General features: G+C 37.7%; 1 protein-coding gene across 6 annotated transcripts in view; it reads left to right on the forward strand.

Moving 5' to 3' along the window:
* Positions 1 to 170: 170 nt before the first annotated feature.
* cobl (cordon-bleu WH2 repeat protein) overlaps positions 171 to 22,583 on the forward strand; it is a 129,283-nt gene continuing 106,870 nt past the window's right edge. For 2 of the 6 annotated variants that reach the window (XM_082150240.1, XM_082150245.1), the window contains exons 1-2: positions 171 to 1,182; positions 1,507 to 1,643. In XM_082150240.1, coding sequence (XP_082006366.1) covers positions 1,609 to 1,643 — 35 coding nt within the window. In that variant the 5' untranslated portion in view covers positions 171 to 1,182; positions 1,507 to 1,608. Of the gene's footprint in view, positions 1,183 to 1,506; positions 1,644 to 22,399; positions 22,453 to 22,583 lie in introns of those variants that run through there. The other 4 variants (XM_082150246.1, XM_082150247.1, XM_082150242.1 and 1 more) reach the window with 3 other exon arrangements.

The following is a 22,583-nucleotide window of genomic DNA, read 5'->3' on the forward strand; positions in this document are numbered from 1 at the left end:
AAAAGATCGCACTGCTGTCTGTCTCATTAAATTCACTTATTTGAAATTTAGACGTAAGTGCAATAGGCGTAGGCTATATCGTTAGCCTCATAGCATAATTGCCTATTTAAGTCATTTTGTGTTTTTTCTTGTTTTCCAAAGACATTGAAATATGACTTAGGCAATTATGCTGTGAGGCTAACGGATACATGATTATAGCCTATATATTTAGCACACAAATATTTACACACTTTATCACATATGTGTTTCAAAAAATATTGTACTATTTAAAGCTTTAATTAGCGATTACTCTACTCTTTGTAAAATTGCACATTGATTTCCAGTATTTTAAGTATCTTCTTTTAACTTTTACAACTACAATTATGTAAGTGTTACAACGCCCTCTTAGGGTTACGGTGCAACAGGGAAGACAGTAGTAAAATGGTCGGAAACCAAATGTTCAGAGGCAGTGGTGATTGAATCTGCAGGCAATAATGCTGTCCTTTCATTTGTAATATATTATTTTTCCAAACTCCGTTATGCATAAATAGAAAACTGTAATGCGTTCTACATATAGATTAACATCGGTATGAGAGTATTTTATTCCCGAGTTTTACTTTGATATGGTTTGACCTACGTGTCCGAGAATCCTGCTTACAGATGGCGGGGCGTATTAACGGCGAGTAGCCAATCAGGGAGACCACAAGAGAACAACAAACGCTAGGGACGCTGGGAGTAAACACTATTTGAATATTAAGTGATGGCTTTTGTTGCAGTTTAACGGTTACCACAGTAAAATCCCGTATTTTCATTAGCAGTTATACATTGGTATTACAAGAACACTACTGACAATTACGTAAATTGATTTTATGTTTTTTATAAAGACAATTCAAATCGGTAATGACAAAAAACAACATATTGGCAGTCACGTTAATGCGAACTGTCCATTAGATAATCGTTTTTAGGTGGTGAAAGAGAGTAATTTATTGACAGTCTCATTGTATCAATATTGTTTTCTCGTGCGCACTGTTCTCTCACTGTATCAATTCTATTCTCTCGTGCGCGCTCTCGCGCTCAGAATTCCAGGCAACAGTTGAGCGCGGGCTCGAGAAGCCGCGGGAACGGCGCTGCCTGGTGGACGGATTAGAATAGAGGTCAGAACTCCTGTGCCGTTTTTGTCCGCTTAGAAGAAGCCGAATCCACGTAAGTATTTCAGTGTTTTATATTATAGAGATATTTCGTTGGCGATATTCGTTTTGCTTTGGAGCTTAACTTTTCATGGCAATAGCTGCGTTACACTTTTTAGTGTTGCGTTCTTAGTCTCTGTTGTGGCAAGTGAAACATTTTAATGCCTTCATTTGTTTTCCTCATAAGTGTGTAACGTACACCAAACACTTTTCCAGACTGCGGTAAATGTATAAGTTATTCTGTGACCGTGACACCTTGGTGCTGCTCAGCTGTGTCTTTTTGTTAAAGAGTTTTATCCTTGTTCTGCTAAAGTGTATTTTCATGATCTTTTCTTTAAAGGTGACACTCGAATGTTTTTGAGGTGTAATATACCAATGTCCCCTCCTGGACGTACGAGTGAATTGCGTTGATACAAAACGGATTTAGGCTAGTTTATGACAGATGAATTTGGGAGACGCTACCATCAGACCTGTAGGGTGAGTGTATTTTATTACTAAATGTTTTCACGGATTTCAATGATGTAGCTACCTCTTCAATATGATGTAACAATAAGTGACAACTCCTATCTATCTATCTATCTATCTATCTATCTATCTATCTATCTATCTATCTATCTATCTATCTATCTATCTATCTATCTATCTATCTATCTATCTATCTATCTATCTACCTACCTATCTATCTATCTATCTATCTATGGATAGATGATGGTTCATATAGTGTGCCTATTTTAACAATTTCTCTTTTAAACTATCTTGACCACCTTATATATTTAAGCCACACATCAAATCTCTCATTAAACAATTTTTATTTAGAGTGAAAGTATCCGGAAATGAGTTGGGAGTTTAATTAAGCGGAAGTTTAAGGCAGGACATCCTGCACAGGGTCAGGGATGATAAAATCAGAGTCTGCACATTTAGAGGACTTGCATAAATTAGTACTCCAAATACTGATTTGGGATATTCTGAAGTTTTTGGTTTTACTTGCATTACACATCTGATCTACTGGTCTATAACACTCCTTAACAAAAAAGTTGATAAGGCATTATTTGGCCTGTTGGTATAAAAGATTTATTCTAACAGCTAGGCTACATGAGAAGAGAGTAACGTTGACCAGTAAATGAAAACAAATAACTGCCCGGTCACCTGCTTTTGTGTTCCACCTCTCTCACCCTTTGTCAGCTCTGTTGTTGACTCAAAAGCTCATTATTCCATTTTACTGAACAACATGTTTGCATAGTATTTCTACATCAAAATGATGTACGTTAAACAGAAATTGCGCTATATATTTGATATTATTAAAGTAAAGCATCATGAGAAGTAAACACAGGTGTGATATCAATTCCTCTTCAGTGGAATTGCTTTCTCACAGAAACTTCTGGTGATGGTAACATATCTCAGTAGCCATTTAAAAGTTAGCCATTGAGTGTCCTCCCTCTGACAACACAACAGTCTGTTTTGTGGATCTTACCCACAGCCCCCCTTTTTATGTAACCAGACCTCATTACATTGCTAAAGCAGTGGACGATTGTGGTTATTTAAAGCCTTAACAGTTGTTGAGCATTCCCACTGCTATCTTCTCATTACTGTAGTAGGCCTATTTCTCTTACTCATCAGTATATATTTGTGAGTTTTCAAATAAGATTCAGGATGAAGTATTTTTTTGTCTTGGTCTCAGTTTTGCAATTTGTCCATTGAGGATAAAATGGTTCAGTCTTTTATAGCACAACTTTTACTCCCATTTATGTCTTCAGCATGAATATGTGAGTTTGTGGTTACTACGCTACTTACCATTTCTTTGAGAAATTTGAGAAATGTCTTTTGTTAAATGTTTCATGTCTAAAAATGGCTCTTTGAGAGCTTTGTGATTCCAGAGAGTGCAGGACTCTATTATCTCACAAATCCCACAGGCCAGTTGTCTTTTCTAAAGTTTAGTGGAGCATTTATTTGATCATATCTATAAACTTGTTGCCTTTCGGCAAAATTAGCAGTTCAGACATTGAAATAGACCAGGTTACACTTTATTTTGATAGTCTACTTTAGACATTCTACTAAGTCATTAGCAAAATAGTAAAACCAACATGAACAAAATCGTGATAAAATCATGAATTGTGATTTTCCTGAATAAAATCTCTTAGTATCATATTTTTTGCCATATCACCCACCCCTACACTGGAGTCACAAGGATTACTTTAATGATGTCTGTACTGCCTTTTTTGGGCTTGAAAGTGGTAGTTGCAAAAGTAAATGGATGGACAGAAAGCTCTGCTTTATTTTGATGATCCCCCAACATTTACTGACTGTAACTTTGCAAATGTCAACTTACTCTTCTAACTCTAACCGTAAACTAATAGTCTGCTAAAATGCTGAATGGGTCAGGATGTTCCCCCCATTGCATCCTATTGCATGTGGGTGTTTCACTCTTAATTAGCAGCTAATTGTTTTCTTGCTCTATGAGGAATTCTTACTCCTGCTGGATCTCATTGTACAATTTATTATTTTGCACTAATATGTACAGTACATCAGATTACAATGTGCACACTGCACAGTACAACAAAATGCACATAATTTGAAAAACAAGGTAGAAAAAAAACAGTTGTCTCTGTTCTACTTAAGGTAATCTGAAGTCCAAAGTGAGGTTTTTAGTCTTATTGAGATTAAGGCACATTCAATCAGTCAGTGTTGGGAGTTTTGTGTCAAACAGTATTGAAACAGTCAATTGAATGGCAATATATTTATCAAATACGAGAAATTATTTGAGATAAAGGTTAAGTTTCACTAAGCATTTTTCTCTAATGACATCCAGGTAAAGAAAGAAAACAACAACCTGGAAAAAGGGGACAGTATGATCGCAGCATGTGTGATGTCAAGTATAGGGATCGTAGTTGATCTGTGAACCTGGGAGAGAACAAAACTGTGCACAAAGGCTATTCCTAAAAAAGCGATAACTCCAATTTTGTTATGGCAATCTGAATCTGACACTTCTAAATCAGAACCTCTAAGTATGTTTTATTATTTGTTAAAGTATTTCAGAGTTTTGTGCAGTAGTAACGCATATTGTTTGTCGTTCTTACAATCATAAGTGCAGAAATGGATTTATTTTTACAAACATATCCTCTATTTTCCATTTATAACTTGTACTTGTGGTAGTTTTTCAGCACGCTATTAAAGGAAGAGCGCATCCACAACAAGATCATACTAGCACGTCAAGTTCAAGTGCGCATTCGCGTCTTTTTATGCAGATGTAAGATTACTTTTATGTTGTCTATATCTGATTAATCACAAATAAGACACGTTTGGTTGAGTTCAACAACCAGCCAGCAAAACGCTGCAGTTAACCGACCGTTCATTCACTCTTCAGTTTCAGTTTAAATGCAATGTCTGACATTATTGACTGTCATTGGGTTATTTGAGACTGTCATATTCCTTTTAGATAGGCTTGATAGGCAAAAATCATTCATGATATTAATAATACAGTAGTGTTATTTTGTTCCCGTTTTTTTAACAGTAAACCTATGTTTTATTTAAACTTTTTTTCTCGTTGTGCGCGTTTGAAAACGTGCAGTGATAATTGTAATCACTTTCTATAATTTATTTTATTACCACCAATATACATGCTAAATTCAGCATTATAATGAGAACAGGATAGTGATAGAATGTTGTAAATTCTCTGTGCTGTAGTTGCCCGTGTATCAGCGCGCTGTTAAGGGAAGAGCACATCCAGAGTTTCCTTTTCAAACCATACAGTACACTGTAAAAAACTAGCACGCTCAAGTTTACATGCGCATTTGCGTCCTTTTATGCAGATGCAAGTTGAAAAAGACTTTTCCAATAGTGAAAAGTCTGGCTATGAGAGATTAGATTCCATGAGATGGAATACTCATTGTTGAACCCATAGTTCTATTGACACCACGGGCATAAACTTCAATTTATTCGCCTCAGTGCACACTGCAGCTCATATTTCTGCTTTCCTATGTCAGCCTCCCTGTCACTGGTGCTTAAAATAGAGCCCACAACAGATAATCCTGTCTATCAGATGTACTAACCACTGCATCATACACCCTTCTCCCTGTTCACACCCACCACAATCCTCACTGAAGCTCGTAGACACACCCATATAAAACATGTTCCATGTCTAATGTTCTGAAAAGTTATATGTCTATTTTTGTTTTGAAATGATATTCCTTTTCTTTTGAATATTTTCAGAGTTAAAAAGGCTTCACACAACTTATAAATGAGCGTGTCTCATAGGCTGAAAGATGAGAGACAAGCTTTGCATATCTGGCACAGCACATGGTCTCTTAATATTAGCTCAACAAATATACCAGCTCTAGCACAAGCGTGGTTCAAGTGTGGTCTGTTAGTGCATCATCAAGTGTGACGAGCTTGACCAACTTCATGTTTGTTCATGTGAACTTTACTGAATCCTTCACTTTTGAAGCACTGGAGGCAATGTGAGATCACAGTGGACAACCAGGATATTTTCAGTTGGATATTGCAATTGATCCTAACTCACTGAAGTTGGGCTAACTTATTTGACCCTGATGGGAATGAGATATTGTAGTGTCTGCGTCTTCTTTGGGCTGGGCTGATCGTCCTTGCGTTTTAGCTTGTTATGCCACGACTATTTTGGGAATCTGCTGTCAGGCGGTGTTTTATGAGAACTGTTCAAAACTCAGTTCAACAGCCTTTATAGAGGCCACAGAGCAACTTGTCTACAAGACAAGAAAGTTGGTCTGTCCTCCAAGACTAGTCTCATAGTCATCTTATTACCCCATAACTAGTTGTTATTCAGACAATGTTGTTTCTCATAGGATCAAGGTGCAGTAACATTGGCCTAATTTCAGATGACATTGAAGAGCACTGTGTAGTACTGTTTTAGTAATCAAAAATCATGTCTAATTAATTAGCCTTTCACCGAGCCCCGCCCCCCTTACATTTACATTTACATTTAGTCATTTAGCAGACGCCTTTATCCAAAGCGACTTACAAATTAGGACAAAAATTCAGCGAGTCATCATAAAGAGGCAAAAACAACAACAACGCAAGAAGTGCTCAAAATACGAAGTTCAGGTATTATTCAGAGTAGCATAAGCCTGATAAGTGATGTTTCAAAGGGAAAGGATTTTTTAAATTTTTTTATAAGGTTAAGTGCTCACGGAAGAGATGGGTTTTCAGCTGTCTTTTGAATGTTGTCAGGGATTCTGCATTCCGGATGAGGGTGGGGAGAGCGTTCCACCAGCATGGAACTGTGAATGAGAATGTTCTGGAAAGTGATTTTGTGGCTTTCTGTGATGGAACCACGAGACGTCGCTCGTTGACCGATCGTAGGTGTCTGGTAGGGATGTAGACTCGTAGGAGTGAGTGAAAGTAGGAGGGAGCTGAGCCTGTGATGGATCTGTAAGCAAGCGTCAGTGCCTTGAACTTGATGCGAGCAGCGAGAGGTAGCCAGTGCAGAGAGGTGAACAGAGGAGTGACGTGGGCCCTCTTGGGCTCGTTGAAGACAAGACGAGCTGCAGCATTCTGGATCATCTGTAGGGGTTTGGTCGCACATGCTGGAAGTCCAGCCAGAAGAGCATTGCAGTAGTCGAGCCTAGAGATGACCAGGGCCTGGACGATAAGTTGCGTTGCATGCTCAGTTAGGAAAGGCCTGATCTTCCTGATGTTGTGCAGTGCAAACCTGCATGATCGAGCTGTCTTTGAAATGTGATCAGTGAAGGTCAGCTGGTCATCAAACGTTACTCCAAGATTTCTGACCGATCTTGATGGGGTGATTAATGATGACTCTAGCTGGATGGTGAAGTCGTGCTGTAGAGACGGATTGGCAGGGAGGACGAGAAGCTCAGTCTTTGCCAGGTTGAGCTGCAGGTGATGTTCCTTCATCCATGTGGAGATGTCCGCCAGACAGCCCTTAGTTACTGTTGCTACGTCCGACAAACAAATGGTCAAACACGACCAGTGCGACAGATTGCCATGACGGGAAGAGGTATACCCGTGCGTGTCAGTGACCTTTTTTGGACCAATACCTCCGCGATATCCTCCAGATCGAGGCAAAAGGGGTTACAGTATGCAGTGGAGGGATATATTCAAAATATAAAATATAAAAAAAAGACCGGTCTCAAGCGAAATCTGAGAAACCCCATGACCTGTACCTCAAATGCAACCAGCACAGCCTTGTGGACCAGTCATGCTCTTGCACTGCCGGGTAAGTTCTCTTTCATATGTTATGGTCTATTATTGTCTATTGCGAGTGGCTATTTTGTTAAAATACAAGGGTATGTTAGCTAGCTAAACCTACATGTCAACCTACAACCTACAAAGTCATTCAAAGCTAACTAACATTTCTCTGTTGTTTTGAGAATAGCCGTTTTGAGAATCAGAATCAGAATGTTTTATTTTCTTTGTTGATGAACAGAATTCACAAATAGGAAATTGCTTTGGCTTAAAAGGTGCATAACAGATAATGGGCCCTATTTTAACAGTCTGAAACGCAGGTATAAAGCGCGAAACGCAAGTAACTTTGTGGGCGGGTCTTGGGCGCTGTTGCTATTATACCGGCGGGATAAATGACTCTTGCGCCCGACGCAAATCTAAAATGGGTTGGTCTGAAGTAGCTTCATTATTCATAGGTGTGGTTTGGGCGTAACGTGAAATAAACCAATCAGAGCGTCATCTCACATTCCCTTTAAGAGCAGGTGGCTTATTCTATAGCGGATTCCTATTATAACGGCGGATTTGCCAGGCGCGCGCCTGGAGCGGTTCACAGCCGAGGAGACTGATGTTCTCGTCAGGGCCGTAAAACACAGAGAAGTGACATTGGGGATGGAGAAACACACCCAAATTAACTTCGGTTAAACAGGCGTATGATAATTTGAGTAAATGTGTAAGCTAGATGTATGCTTTTATAATAAACTATCTATCTATCTATCTATCTATCTATCTATCTATCTATCTATCTATCTATCTATCTATCTATCTATCTATCTATCTATCTATCTATCTATCTATCATAATAATGTATGATTTGCAAAAATGAAAACTGCTGCTTCTGTGTAGATGAGAGAATCAAAGTGCATGCGCGTTGTGCACACGCTACATTGATTATAGCCAAGCATGCGTCCTTTAAATAGCATATGAATAACATGCGCAACGCGCCACTGACTTTAAACTAGATTTTTTCGGTTAGTGGCGAAATTGTTTTCTAATCCTGCAAAATAGCATGAGGGAAGGTTTGCGCCGGAACACGCCTCCTCTTTGCGCTGAACCGCCCCGGGGAGCGCAAGTGTAATCTTAGTTAACCGACGTGCGTCTGTGGAGGGAAAAGTCCGCTGTGCGCGGGTGCAAAATAGGAATGATACATGCGTCGGTGTACAAAGTAAATTGCGCTGGGTGCAAGATAGGGCCCAACATAATAAAATGAAATAGATAAAACAAAATATAAGGCATTCAGATATCCATTTTATTTTATTATATTATCTGTTATGCACCTTTAACTAAGCCAAAGCTATTTCCTAGTTGTGAATTATGTTTATATTATTCATTAGAATTATGTAGCCAGATGTATTTATGCTTCTTAATGTTCGCCACATTTAACTGAGAGTGGGGCCGTCCACTGTTTTATCCATTGTAGGCACCGCTCACGTTGTGTTTTCGGCTTCTCGGGGTATCTAGTGTCCGATTTACAAACGCCGTGGGCGCACCGCTTCACCATCTTGCTTGAAGTCAATGTTTGTCGGACCTGCTCACATAGTAACGGTTGCTATGGTGTGTGATTGGACAATGGCCGTTTTGGAGGAGGGGCCGGCGAGAGGTCAATTGAAATCATGAAACTTTTATTATAAACTTTTATTATAAACAATTATTAAACTTATACAATATAAAAAAAAAAATAGAAACAATTCTATTCTAAAAAATTTGAATTCTAATTTCTATGAAAAATTTTTTTTTGTTGTTTTTTTTACACAAATTCTGTGTTGTTTTTTCTGGTAATCAAATGAAGACATAAAACATTAATTACATTTCTTTTAATAATATGAAATTAAACAAACTTTTTTGTCAAAAAACGAAGTTTTTGAGAAGTTTGTTGTAGTTTGAGAAGTTTGTTGTAGTCCTTAAAAAACGATTTCTTTAAAAGCAAATTATCTCCCTTTGCTTTGAACTTTGAGTTCAACGTTGTAACTTTGCAGATGTTGTTTATGCTCAAACATTAACATTACACACAAATTAAAGTTAGAAAAGTTAAATCATAATCAACCAACCCTTTAAGGTGATGCGTTCTAAAATAACGCTCACCTAGTGCAGTCAGGAGGTGTCGTATTTGGCCAGAGAAGGCAAAAAATGTGAAAAGAATTGCTGAAATTTAAAGCTGGTTTGTAGCATACCAAGAATACAGACTAGTTTGCTGTTATTAGTACTGTAGTGTTATTTAGTGTTAAATGATTGTATTTTGGTTAGGTGGCTTAGGTTTTATTGTGAATGTTTTATATAAATTTGTTGTGTTTTGTATTAAGACTACTTATATTTATACATTTATTCTAAAATTGTAATATATTCAATTTGAAGAATTTTTTATAAAAAAATTTTCAATAAAAAAACCTTCTTTAATGTCATTTTGAGGCTCTCTTTTTTTAAAGTATCGGTTCAGGCACTGTTTAGGCACCGGTACCGAAAAAACGATACCTAACCCTATTGGTAATCAGTCAATAATTGTAGTTTACAATTCAATCTCGCTTTTAAATATGGTTGTAAATACAGCTCTGTATTATCAGTATGCTGTAATAAGCTGTTTCTTTACTGTAGTTTACTGTTAGTTTGTAAACTGTGGTATAGCTGATTAGCTCAACTGTCTTTGAGTTTTTGCAGAACTATGCCCCCTCTGGCGACAAGCGAAACTGCAACCAGACATAGCCAGGTGAGCATGACGTCACGCCCAGTCTCAAATTCCGTCCCGAATCCCTCTTATTTATTTTACTGTACAGGATTATAGAGGCAATCGCAGTGATCAGAGAAGGGCTCATTCAGCCCATCAGGCAATTGTTTAAGCATGTATGGGTTAGAAAAACGGGTATTTTTAACATGAAATGTTGCGCATTGCACCTTTAAAGTATCAGTATTGTCATGATAAATTTATAGGCAGCTTCCCTAAAGATGCATTTGACTTTGAGCCACTTCAGGCTGGAAGATGTGACTTTTCTTTTTCTTTTTCTTTCTTCTATAAAACTTCACCATTGACTGTTTAACAGGATCTTGAGCTGCTAGTGTTATATAAATGATAAATTCAGCTCCAATTCAATTCCTGCTGCACATGTTCTTATTTTTGCTATTTTTAAGAAAGAATAGCACCTTTACCCATCTATTCTCTTACTCTCCTTCTTTCCATCATCTTTTTCTTCTCTCTGGAGAGAGGGGGTAATTGGCCCCAGAACCCCTGAGTGTGTTTGTACCACAGGGCCTGAGTTTTCTGTCTCCCTGGAGAACAGACTGTGTTTGTTCCTACAGTCATGGAACTTAAAGACTGCCTGCTGTCTCTTTCCATCTGTGGGTGTTAGGATTGAGAAAGAAAGGCATTGTGGAGGAGACTGAGGGCTTGAGGAAAGTTCTGTATGTCCTGTTATGAACACCCCGTTACCTAGGGATGGGTATCGTTAAGGTTTTAACAGTATTACTACTCTTACTGAGACTGCTTATCGATCCCGTACTTTAACGGTATTCTTATTGGTTCTTTTTGTTATATTAAAGGGTAACTCAACCCCTGGTCAGAGCCTGACTCCACCCACTGGCAATATTTGAAAAATGCTAGAAAAGTGGGCAGAGCCCAGCGGAGATAGAGGGGACGAACCCTTGGTTGCTGAGCAGGGGGGCATGCACCTGAGACAAAAAAAGTGTGTTTTGCTAATGCAGAATTCGAACAAACCATTGAAAGCATCCAAACACTATCAATATTAATAAAATTCAGTTGAAACAGTAGAAAGGAACGTGTCCCAAGAATAGAGTTCCCCTTCAACAAGAAATAAGGATCTCCAGACTCCATAATACAAAGTAATACTTTGCACGCTGGTGTGCAGTGTATCACCAGAAGTAGTAGAGGCTGATTTACCAAGGGATACTTTAAAATGTGTAGCTACTTTACATCTGAACATTAGCTAATATTTAACTATGTACATTTAACCAATACAAATGCTGTTAAAGCTTGTTACAGTACACGGCTGCCGACGCTAGCTAGCTAATGTCACTTACTTGTCAGCCAGGTTGGGTTGCCCCTGACAGATGCCACAGAACATTACTCTGTCTTCATAAATAACTCAGTCGAATTCATCTTTCCAATTGGTTACAAATTTTCGTTCCCGTTTTAATTCATATGGTGCTGTCGGTGTAAGGTGACTTGTTTTTGTAGCTTTTCCTGGCGCTTGGCCGGGCTGCGGAGCCTGAAGAAACATCACGCTCTTTTGTATGACCCATATCAGTTAGTGTTTCCGGTGGCTGGAATTTTGTCAGTCAAAAGTAGTCGATCTCCGACGCGTCTCCCAACAGTAGAGACTGCATTTTACAGCAATCACCGATTATGGTGATTCTGACGTTATACGTTTGGGTTTTTAGGGAGAAATTACAGCGTACTGCTGTGAAGGGAAGGAAGTTGCGCTAGACAGAATGCGGCTATAGTTTTTAATGGTTTTACGTCCTCAAATATCTTCTTTTTATAATCATTGGAAGCCAAAATCGAAATCTAAAATAAAATTTGTTTAATATCACAGATCTAAAGTGTAACCATACGTTTCAATGTTTAGTTCTGTCATCCATCGTCACTCATTTAGCAGGGCTGCTGTGTTGTCCGCATTCTGGCTCCGCGGGAGATCTCTCTCTCTCTCCTGGACTGCGATTAGCAAAAATGCATCACAGACAAAGGGTTTAATATTTTTATATAGAGTGGTTGGTCCATCCCTACCGTTACCTCAACAGATTTCTTTAGTGGAATAACCTGATATTATTATGAAATAACTTTAAATGATTTTCTTATTTTCTTATAAAATTATACTTGTATATACTTATAAACGTATACTTATATTTGTGACTTAAGGGCTGTAAAGGCAGACTGAAAATGGTTTCTTCCTCGATCTAAATTTTTTTTCCTGCCAACTATTGAGTTATGAACATTGAATGGCTTTCTTGAGATACATGTAACATTACGTGACATATTGTTTACAAGCTATCTTTCCCCAAAATGATGAGGTCAAAAAAACAAAAAACAAAAAAAAACCTATATATGGATGAATCATTCACAGTAAGATCAATAACAATAGATAGGGTGAGATTTCCATTCATGGCTACTTTAATGTTTATGTGGTGGAGCATACAGAATAGATCACAACAGGACAGCTTTTACAAGTGTTAGTGTCGTCAGTATGGTAGCATTTCTGTGAGCTGTTTATAGTTCCTCAAAAGACTTAGAGCTTTAACCTCAACAGGAAAAGGGTGGGGCTTTCTGACAGTGAAATGGCACTGTAACCAGATCAAGGGCAGATGCAGTGCCAGCAAGCTTCATGCTTAGCAACGGCAAACAAACGCTGGTAAAGAGATGAATGTCCCTCCAGATTCACCAATTGTCTTGGTCATTCACACTGTGCGTGAGGCATACATTTGCAGCTGCTTGGGTGTGGTCTCTCTCTCTCTTTCTCTCTCTCTCTCTCTCTCCCTCCCTCCCACCCCCCCACCCCTTGGGTATAAAAATAGGTTGTTATGTGAACACCATGGCTCCACAGAGGCATGTGCCTGTTGTTACACCCTGCTGATCTGCTGAGGGTGAGGGAACTCCTTTTCTCAATGGAGCAATGCACACCAAAACTCGAGGGATAGGTGAAGCGATATGGACCTTGACTGTGAGAGATTTAAATCTGACAAAACTGTTCAGTCATTTCTAGAGCTTTTGTTAATCATACTGATATAAATGTATTTTAAAAGGGCAACAAATATGGGCATATTTAAGTAACTTAACTAACTTTGTTATGTATCTAGCATCTTTCAAGCTAAATGAATACCACTTCGTTTGCTTACCTTTTAAAAGGCAATAGTCAACATGTTTAGTCACTGATCTCTGGAAATAATGGCTTAAATAGATCCACACTCACAATGGCCTATCCTGAAAGAGAACAGCAAACACTCTGGATCCTTCAGGTTGAATCCCATTGTTTTCTCTGAGCTAAAACAGAAAAGCCCAAACAACAGCAGGATTAATGTGGCCTAATAAAGGTGCTATTGTTTGCTGTGCTGTTCAGTTCACTAGAGCAGTGGTTCTCAACTGGTTTAACCATGGGACCCATGTTTTCCCATGGTCATCAAGCCGTGACCCACTTTAAAAAATAGTATATATATATATATTAGTTTAAAAAAACAAAACAAAGCAAATTTATTAGTTTAAAAAACAAAACAAAGCAAATTTATTTCACAACATTTTTTGACACACATACAAGTACCATCCTCCTTTACTTAACACATAAATTGTAAGAATATGACTAATACTGATGAATACACAGTAGGCCTATAAGGTAAGGCTTTAAATAGCAGTTCCAAACTAGTTTTTGTTAGTACAATTAAGGTAGTATGAGCCACCACAGTCATCTCAAAATATACAAAATAACACAAAATGAAAATAAGATGGCATTTTGGGATTATGGAAACAACTGTTACCATGGTGAATACACAATACTAACATGAACTGTTAATGAAACCTGGAAACTGCTCCTGAATAGAATGAACATCACACCTGCATCCAAATCCTTCCCAGCTAACACAACATACCAGTTATGTGATTATTGGTACTTTACTTTTATTTCATGACTTACTAATTGACAACGTATCTCCGAAACTACGTAACTTGCATGCTCGTAGTTTCTTTTGAATGAATGAGGCATTTCATATAGCGATTTCATATGTACTACTGTACACCCATAGCGCTTTACAATCATATCAGGGGATCTCTCCTCAACCACCACCAGTGTTCAGCATCCACCCCTACTCTTTACGAGAAGAGCCAGGGGATTTTTAATGACCACAGTCAGGACCTCGCTTCAGTGTCTCAACCGAAGGACGGTGCTTGTTAAAGTGTTGTGTCCCCGTCACTATACTGGGGCGTTAGGACCCACACAGACCCCAGGGTGAGCACCCCCTGCTGGCCTCTTCACCTCTTCCAGCAGCAACCTGGTTTTCCCAGGAGTCTCCCATCCAGGTACTGACCAGACTCAACCCTGATTAGCTTCAGTGGGCAACCAGTCTTTGGCTACAGGGTGATTTTGCACTTTAGTGAAGTGATATACAGCGTGCGCCGACGCATTTGCGCGTGCAATTGAAGAGTGCACGCTACAAGTAGAGTATGTTGTCTGACAGGACAGGAAAGTTAGTTTTTCTGAGGTTATACTTTTTATTTCTCTCTCAATAAATAAATAAATAAATAAATAACGATAGAATGCAGGCATTGACATTTAGCCTGACAACATCTCATCTGACCGCAGATACTGAATTGGGATTAAGCGTTTTTCTCAGGCACTCTGACAGAAGTGTCAACACACGTACGTCTTTCAAAATAAAAGTCTCCCATCAGAAAAACATTTATAAATATAGCTGCAAGCAGCAATTATCGGGGCCAAGCAGAATAAGATGATAAGACATGCCAACATGGTATCAGACCAACTGCAACACTTAGCAATTAAAGACATTTAAAGAGGATTTTAGGCGAAATGGCTGAAAAATCATATAAACAGTAATAAAAAATATGATTTAATGGATTATCACTTTCGACCAATAGGTGGCGCAGTTACAAAACTGATGTGATGTGGTCAGAGTGAAGTGACAATGACACATACAAAGTTTGGTGTCAATATGTCAAGGCATTGCAGAGATAAAGCCTGAATAGTCCTTTTGGCATCATGCCTCAACTTTGCTGCTCCGGTATACGAAAACGGTTTTGTCTATCGACACGAAATCCATAACTTTTAGTCGGCACGGTCTGGAGATGATACGATTCATTTTTTGGTGAAAATCGGACAAACGGTCTAGGAGGAGTTCGAAAAAGTAGGTTTTGAATGAAAATCAAGATGGCGGACAGGAAGTTTGGCCAAATAAGGAAAACTTGGTATCTATGTTCTCGGCTTCACCCAAGGAATCTATTAAGACCAGTGGCATTTCAATAGGCAGATTTATTCAAAAGTTATTAGCCTTTTTGGAAATGTTGTTGTAACTTTTGACCACTAGGTGGCGCTGGTTCGAAACTTCTCACGCTCTTTCAGGGCATCGTGCTGAAGGACCCATACCAAGTTTCGTAACAATCCGTTCATGCGTTCTTAAATTACAGCATTTTAGCACAAAATTCCAAATGGCCGATATGGTAAAATTGGACATCAGTCGACTCGGCATGTTGCCCTGAATCTAGCAAGACCAAATTTATGATTTTTGGACAAACTGTCAGGGTTCGTACGTTTTGAAAAAACCTGGAAAAGTTATGGAATTTGAAAAATGCAAATTCCAGGCCTGGAAAGGTTTTGAAAAAATAAAAAGACCCAGAAAGTTTTGGAAAAGTCATGGAATTTTTTTTTAACACAGCATAATATGTGATTAATACAAAAACTGTTTAATAAAAAAAAATATTTCGCGTTGTCTTAACGTCCTTATATTCGGGCGGCATAACGTTCAGTTCACTTCCGATTCACTCACTTGTTGCGATGTTGCCTGAGGCGAAGTCGGTGCTGACAGAAATTTAATTGAAATGCCAGGAAAGTGGCACGAGCATGCTAAAGTTTTGCAAGCACCGGTGGGTCGAGAATGTTAACGTAGCGGAAAGAGGATTGCAGCTCTGGCCGCATGTGAAACGATACGCAGCATATAAGCCTACGTCTGTCTCCAGCACGCGAGAGGAGAGAAGAAAACGAGTAAATGTCAGTTCAATTGTAAGTTCATTCTTTATGTGCTTAGGAGTGTGCGATATTGTCTATGAACTATGATGATATTGTAATCATTGTTTTAACTATGTACGAGGCACTGCGAGTGCGAGCTGACATCGCGTTTGTCTCTCATGCTTGCTTTCACTGCGTGATGTGTCAGTGCAGTTATAGATGTCCCCAAATGAGTTTTTGTCTTATATTTATATCATATTATGTTGTCATATTAGAATATCACATGAGCAAGAGTGCCGTTTTCCTTTGCACAATTGCAAATGTGCTATTTATTTTATACAACAGTTAAATTAACAATAAAGTTAACATTGTGAGTTACTTTTTGGACACAATATTGTCAATTTTCACTTTATATCGCCAACGAGAATTTCATAATGAAGCCGTAGTCCAACAGACATCGATGATTTTTAAAAATTTATTTAATGAAATCCGCGTTTTGAACGAATCATTTTAACGATTCAATGAACAATCACTTGTTTTTCTGAATGAATCAGCCGTTTGAACAAATCGGTTGAATAAATGACTCCAACAACTCGCTTATTAAGACAGTGATCTTGCCGCCACCTACTGGTGGTTTTAGTTTCATATTTAAAGTATCCTTTAATACTGAGGACACTGTACGTATTTTATCCTGTGTCCTTCAAAGATCTTGCACTTTATGTGTGTTTAAATAAATGTTTATTTTGGATTGTACCACATAAATTGTCATCCATTTTATTGTTAAACCTCTGAGGGTAAACTTTAACACATATTTTTATTCTTATAATGTCGACTGACATTTTCTGGAATACATAGTCATGGAAATGTGCCGAAAAGTCATGGAAAAGTTATGGAAAAGTCATGGAAAAGTATTGGTTAAAATGTGTATGAACCCTGAACTGTTCACAAGTTATAAGCAAAAATAGCCATTTGTCATATCTCCGGACCAGTAGGTGGCGCTGCGCCGAAACACAGCATGTAGCCTCAGGTCATGCTTGTGATGACATGTACCAAGTTTGGTCTGAATCCGATAAAGCGTTGCGGAGATAAAGCCTTACGACTGTTTTCGCAAGCGCTACGTAAAATTTGTTTGTGCGTTTATCGAAAACGGTTTGACGAATCAACTTGAATTCCCTGATTCCACGTGAAAATCGGAGCAACGGCCTAGGAGGAGTTCGAAAAAGTTGGTTTTTCGGAAAATTAAAAATTAAAAAAATTTCCATGACGGAAAATTACGTCATAGGGTGCAATCGAATGGTCTTGAGCCAAGGAATAAGAGGACAGAATAATTTTGTTCATAGGCCTTACGGTTCAAAAGTTGTTAGCATAAACATGAGTGAAACTTTGGACAGCTGGTGGCGAAACTTTGCTATGCTGATAGTTCAGACTGTCCTCTATCAGTGTGCCGAATTTCATAACTTTACCGCAAGCGGTTCTATGGGCTGTCATAGACTCCCAGAGTGGAAGAAGAAGCAGCGGAATAATAATAAGAACGGGAACCGATTCAATAGGTGCCTCCGCACCTTCGGTGCTTGGCCCCTAATTACTTATTTTGTTGTTGATGTTGTTTCTTTGACTGCACACTCCGTGACTCACTCAGAACGGTCTTGTGACCCACTCTTGGGTCGTGACCCACCAGTTGAGAAACACTGCACTAGAGCATGTGCTCAGGTGCAGTGTATCCATGATACAGGATGTATCATGTCCCACTTACAAATACATCCATTAATTTAACACTAATTCATCCATAGACATTTTGTCAGATATCTTGTGCTGAGTAAGATAATTCATAGTACTTCCCTGTACTCTGTACTACTACTGAAACACTTTCTCTTACTTAAATGGACTAATATGTTTTTTTGGTTTCTGTGCTTAGTGAGAAAAGTTACGAGCAACTCATACGGGAACACTCAGAAGAGGTCTGTGAACTCTAATTTAAGGAAAAGGGTCAGTTTTGTTTCGTTTTCAATTTGCATAACTTATATTTTGTTTTAGCTTGCTTATCGGAAAAATCTCCCCTGAAATTGGTTAATAATTGTGTCGAACAGTTTATAGCTTATCTAAAACATTGAATTATTTCCAATAAATATCATATAATGGAATTGTTTTTTTTAATGGATTTGTACAGGTGTGATGCAACGAGCAGTTTCTCCATTCGCACTAATTATTTCAGTGACCAGTACCTATACCAATAATAGATACATATTTTGGGGTATACGGAGGCTAAAACAATTTAAACTGTTAAACATAATTAAGCAGTTGAAATGACATGCACAGTTCACTCAGAAGTAAAATAAATATTTGACTCGATAATGTACTCTCAATTCACTGGGATTATTTGAAAGCAAAAACTGCATTACCCACTGACTAAACTGATGCCGTCTTTCTGTTTGTCAAACAATAGTGGAACAGGTCCATAGTTAACTACAACTGTGGTAAACTTCAAATATCAATATACCTGCAAAAAATTTTTTGTTTGCAGGTATGGTTTGATATTGTAACTACATTAATTAAATATATAATTTTATGTATTCATGTTTCTGGAATGGATATATTTAGTGGTCGACCAGCATTGTTTTTTTGATGGCCGATATCTTAGAGAGTAGGGTGGCCGATGGCTGATATAAAGCCAACAAATAGCCTATATACTTTGTTTATTTGAATTAATATTTAATAAATTAGAAATATATCATTTGAAAATGAATTGAAAAAAGAAATCTTACTTTAGATGGCAACTTCTTGATTCTGTAATCATATTACAGCATTTTTCATAAATAAATTGTTTGAAAAAATATAAATAAAATTGAAGTAAACACTTTAACCAACAGGACACTCAGTATTCTTGCGTGCACTGGGAATCCTTTTTTTTTTTTTTAGAAAGATGAGGTAACACTAATTTTACATACTGCAAGTGAAAATGACATAAGTGTGACACAGTGGGCAACTGAAAATAGTTCAGAATAGTTTGAAAGTGTCTTCGGTGAAGCTGAACTCTCCTGTAAGCATTCAGTTCAAACGGACTGACCCTCACACACAGAGTAACATGTTCATGCAGGGTACAAATGCGCACTTTAGAATATCTGACGGCTGGATTCGGCTAAATCTGCAAGGTTTGTTGAATTAAATGTTTATTAGATATTCAAAGATTTGTTTCAATTGTGTATTTGTTAAATGCTGATTGAAAATGAGAATGTATAGTATTTGACTCTCTGTTACTAATCATTTAAAAGCAAATTTATCTAGTAGCGTATTAGACAACTGTTAAACAGACAATTACTAATGAAGATGGAGAATGGGAGCACTGTGTTCTCAGGCGCTGCTGTTTTCAGAGCTGGTGTTCTCAAGTCCTGCTTCCAACACATTGGCTGAACAGTTTTTCTGTTCGGCCTACAGTATGTGTTGGAAGCAGGACTTTTATTTTTGACGGCGCTGAGAACACCAACTCTGGGAACGGCAGCGCCTAGGCGATAAATCGGTCGGCCACTAGATAAATGCAGTCCTGTGCCAATCTTTGCTGAAACTCATTAAACCCTCAGCAGCCAACAGTCTACATGACATAACACCTCTTACTGTTCAGCCTGTGTTTACCCATTTTCTTAGATTCTTAAAATATATAATGTTTTGAGGTTTTCCTGTTTTCGAATGTTATCAGCACTTTTGAATGGACAGAAATGGCATCAGAACATTTCCTTCTCTTTTGAGTAACAGTTGATAGGTTGAATGATTTATTTAGCCAACCACTTTGTTAGACAGCACTGAAAGCACAATTATGTTTTTTTTAGGGCCGCAACTGCTAAACAATAAAATCTCTGGGAAAAAATGTATTTCAAAAATAGGAATGTCATAGAGCGGGCAACAGCAAAAAAAAAAAAAGAAAAGCACAACCCAAGTTGCTCAATGCTTGTGGGCGTTTAAATGGAATAAGCATAGAGTTTAATGTGGGCAGGTTGGCATGTCAGGTGCTTTGATAGATTGCATGTTCTGTTCAAAATATTTCTCGTTTTTTAACCCAATGCATAAAAAACTTTTTTTATGTTATGTTAAAGGGACTGTGTGTAGGAATTTCTCCCATCTAGTGGTGAAATTGTATTTTGCATTCAAACGAATAATGCTCTCCAGCGCCTCGCTTTTTCAAATGCGCGTTGCATCTACGGTTGCCGTTATGTACCAAAAAGCTATGACAGGATGTCTTATAATACTTCGAGTTTTTCATCGGGTGAACAGGTTTGTTATTTAAAACAAACTGAAACTTGAAACAATGAAAAAAAGAATGTTATAGTTATCAATTACTGACTGTGAAAAACATTAACTATGGTAATTAGTAGTAATGCCGCCTTTACTCGTTATATTTTTTGAAGTACGTGCATTGTTAGATATCATCATCATCATCAGAGCCTTCTCTAACGTTACTTTACTCAATAGCTGCTATTCATCACAGAGCCTGTTTAACTTTTAACTATAAATGTTCGACTGTCTATATAATAAAGTACACAACCAAGCAATGAAAAAAAGCTTGTAATTAAGACCGTAACATTGACTTACCTGTCGAGAAGAAAGCAGGCAACTTCAGGGTCTCTTTTGAAAGCTTTCTCCTGCATTAGCTATCCCGACATTAACCCTTGTTTTTGTAATCTCCGGTCACGTTTCCTTTTACTGTCTATTTTGGACTTTTTCGACGACAAGGACTCCTTATCCTGTGACTCAGCATATGTATGAATGAACGGTGTATAAATAATCGTGCAGTGTGCATCCTTTTAAACTTGCCGCGGCAGTGACAAGCGCCTCTCTGCTCTGCTCCTCCGCTTCTGCTGGCTTCAGTCACGTGACGCTGGTTCTGAACGAAAACGCGTTGTGGAAACGTCTTGGCCTAGTACTTTTTGTCCCTCTCTGCTATTATAGTTTTTCAAGATGGCGGAACTACATGGAAGCCTCCGTGGACCTACCCGTCCTATGTATATAAAGATAATAAATTCTTCGTTTACGAGGATTAGTCTGATCATTGGCATAGGTATTTGTACACCATTGAGGGCATATTTATGAATAAAAATATTGATTTTAGATAATAAAATACCTAAAAAGCTACACATAGTCCCTTTAATGCTGTCAAAATGAACGCGTTGATGCTTATTTTTTTCAGTTAAACGTGTTAAAAATATTTAACGCAATTAATGCAGCATCCATTTTTTTCCATCATCCTTTGGCTAGCATTAATTTATATGACCACGCTCTTATTCATGCAAATGCTTTTAAACCATTCAAGCGAGATAAGACACAAAAGAGAACGCAGTGCGGGCATGTGAATCTCCTGTCTGTGTGACACGCGACTTGTGTGCGCTTAAAGCAGCTTTAGACAGCGCTTAAACGGACAAAAACACACAAAGTTATGCCAGAATGCCCATGTAGTCGAGTATCTTCGCAAGAGAAGATACTCGTCTTAAATGAGTTAAATGAAGTCTTAAATAAATGTAAAGAGTGAGAAAATGGGATATCCTACCTGTTAGACCTACAAACATCTTAAAGCACTGTTTACAAGGTTACATGGGTGAAAAACAATGAAAACAATAACTTTTTGTGCATTTTGACAGGGCAAGAAAAAATCTGAACCGGTCTGACTGAGCCAATGTGAGCAAGGAGGGATTAATCGCGATTAATTACAGAAAAATGTGATCAATTAATATTTTTTAATTGATTGACAGCACTAGTTTTTATGTTTTTCATGCAGTATTTCTGTTTTGCTAAAATTATCAACAGATATTCTCTGTTGAACTTTGGAGACTAAGATGTATGATAGAAAATTCTATAATGAATAATTTTCATTATAATATTCATTTTGATTTGTTGCTGAAAATTTTGTTTTAAATGTACAATATTGAAATCCAATATTGAAAAAAAAAGATTTTCTTAGAGAACAGTAACTGTAATGGGTTATAAATGCAAGAAGTCCTAAATAAATAATATATATATATATATATATATATATATATATATACTAAAAATAAACTACACCAATTTGTTACAGTGTTTAACAATTTTTCCTAGAATTTTTTTTCCAGAATTTAACATTTAATTTTTTAACTTTTTTGCACATAATGTATAGCATAACCTACATTCATACCTGAATGTGAAAAAGACCATGTTTTTTATTCAAATAAATAAACCCAAGACAAGTTGGCAGTTTTGATTAATCAAATAAATAATAAACAGCTTAATCGCTCAATAATAAAAATATGAATTTGTTGCAGCTTTAATTTTGGTCTTAACCACATTTTATTAGATTAATTTGCTACTAAAAGCTGTATATTGTTTTCCCTGCAGATGATTGTGTTAACTGGAGCAGAACGAGTCTAATAGACAGCATGGGTGTTGAGGTGAGAGTTTGTTTACGTCCTGATTTGGGTCATGTAGTCCTTCATTCTAACTGATCCGTTAATTGTGCTGGTGATCCAACAGTGTGTTGAAATAGGCAGGTTAGTAAAGGGCTATTCGTTTAACACACACA

This window comes from Leuciscus leuciscus (genome assembly GCF_965113295.1).
Source record: "Leuciscus leuciscus genome assembly, chromosome: 20".
In the NCBI taxonomy this organism is placed as follows: domain Eukaryota; kingdom Metazoa; phylum Chordata; class Actinopteri; order Cypriniformes; family Leuciscidae; genus Leuciscus; species Leuciscus leuciscus.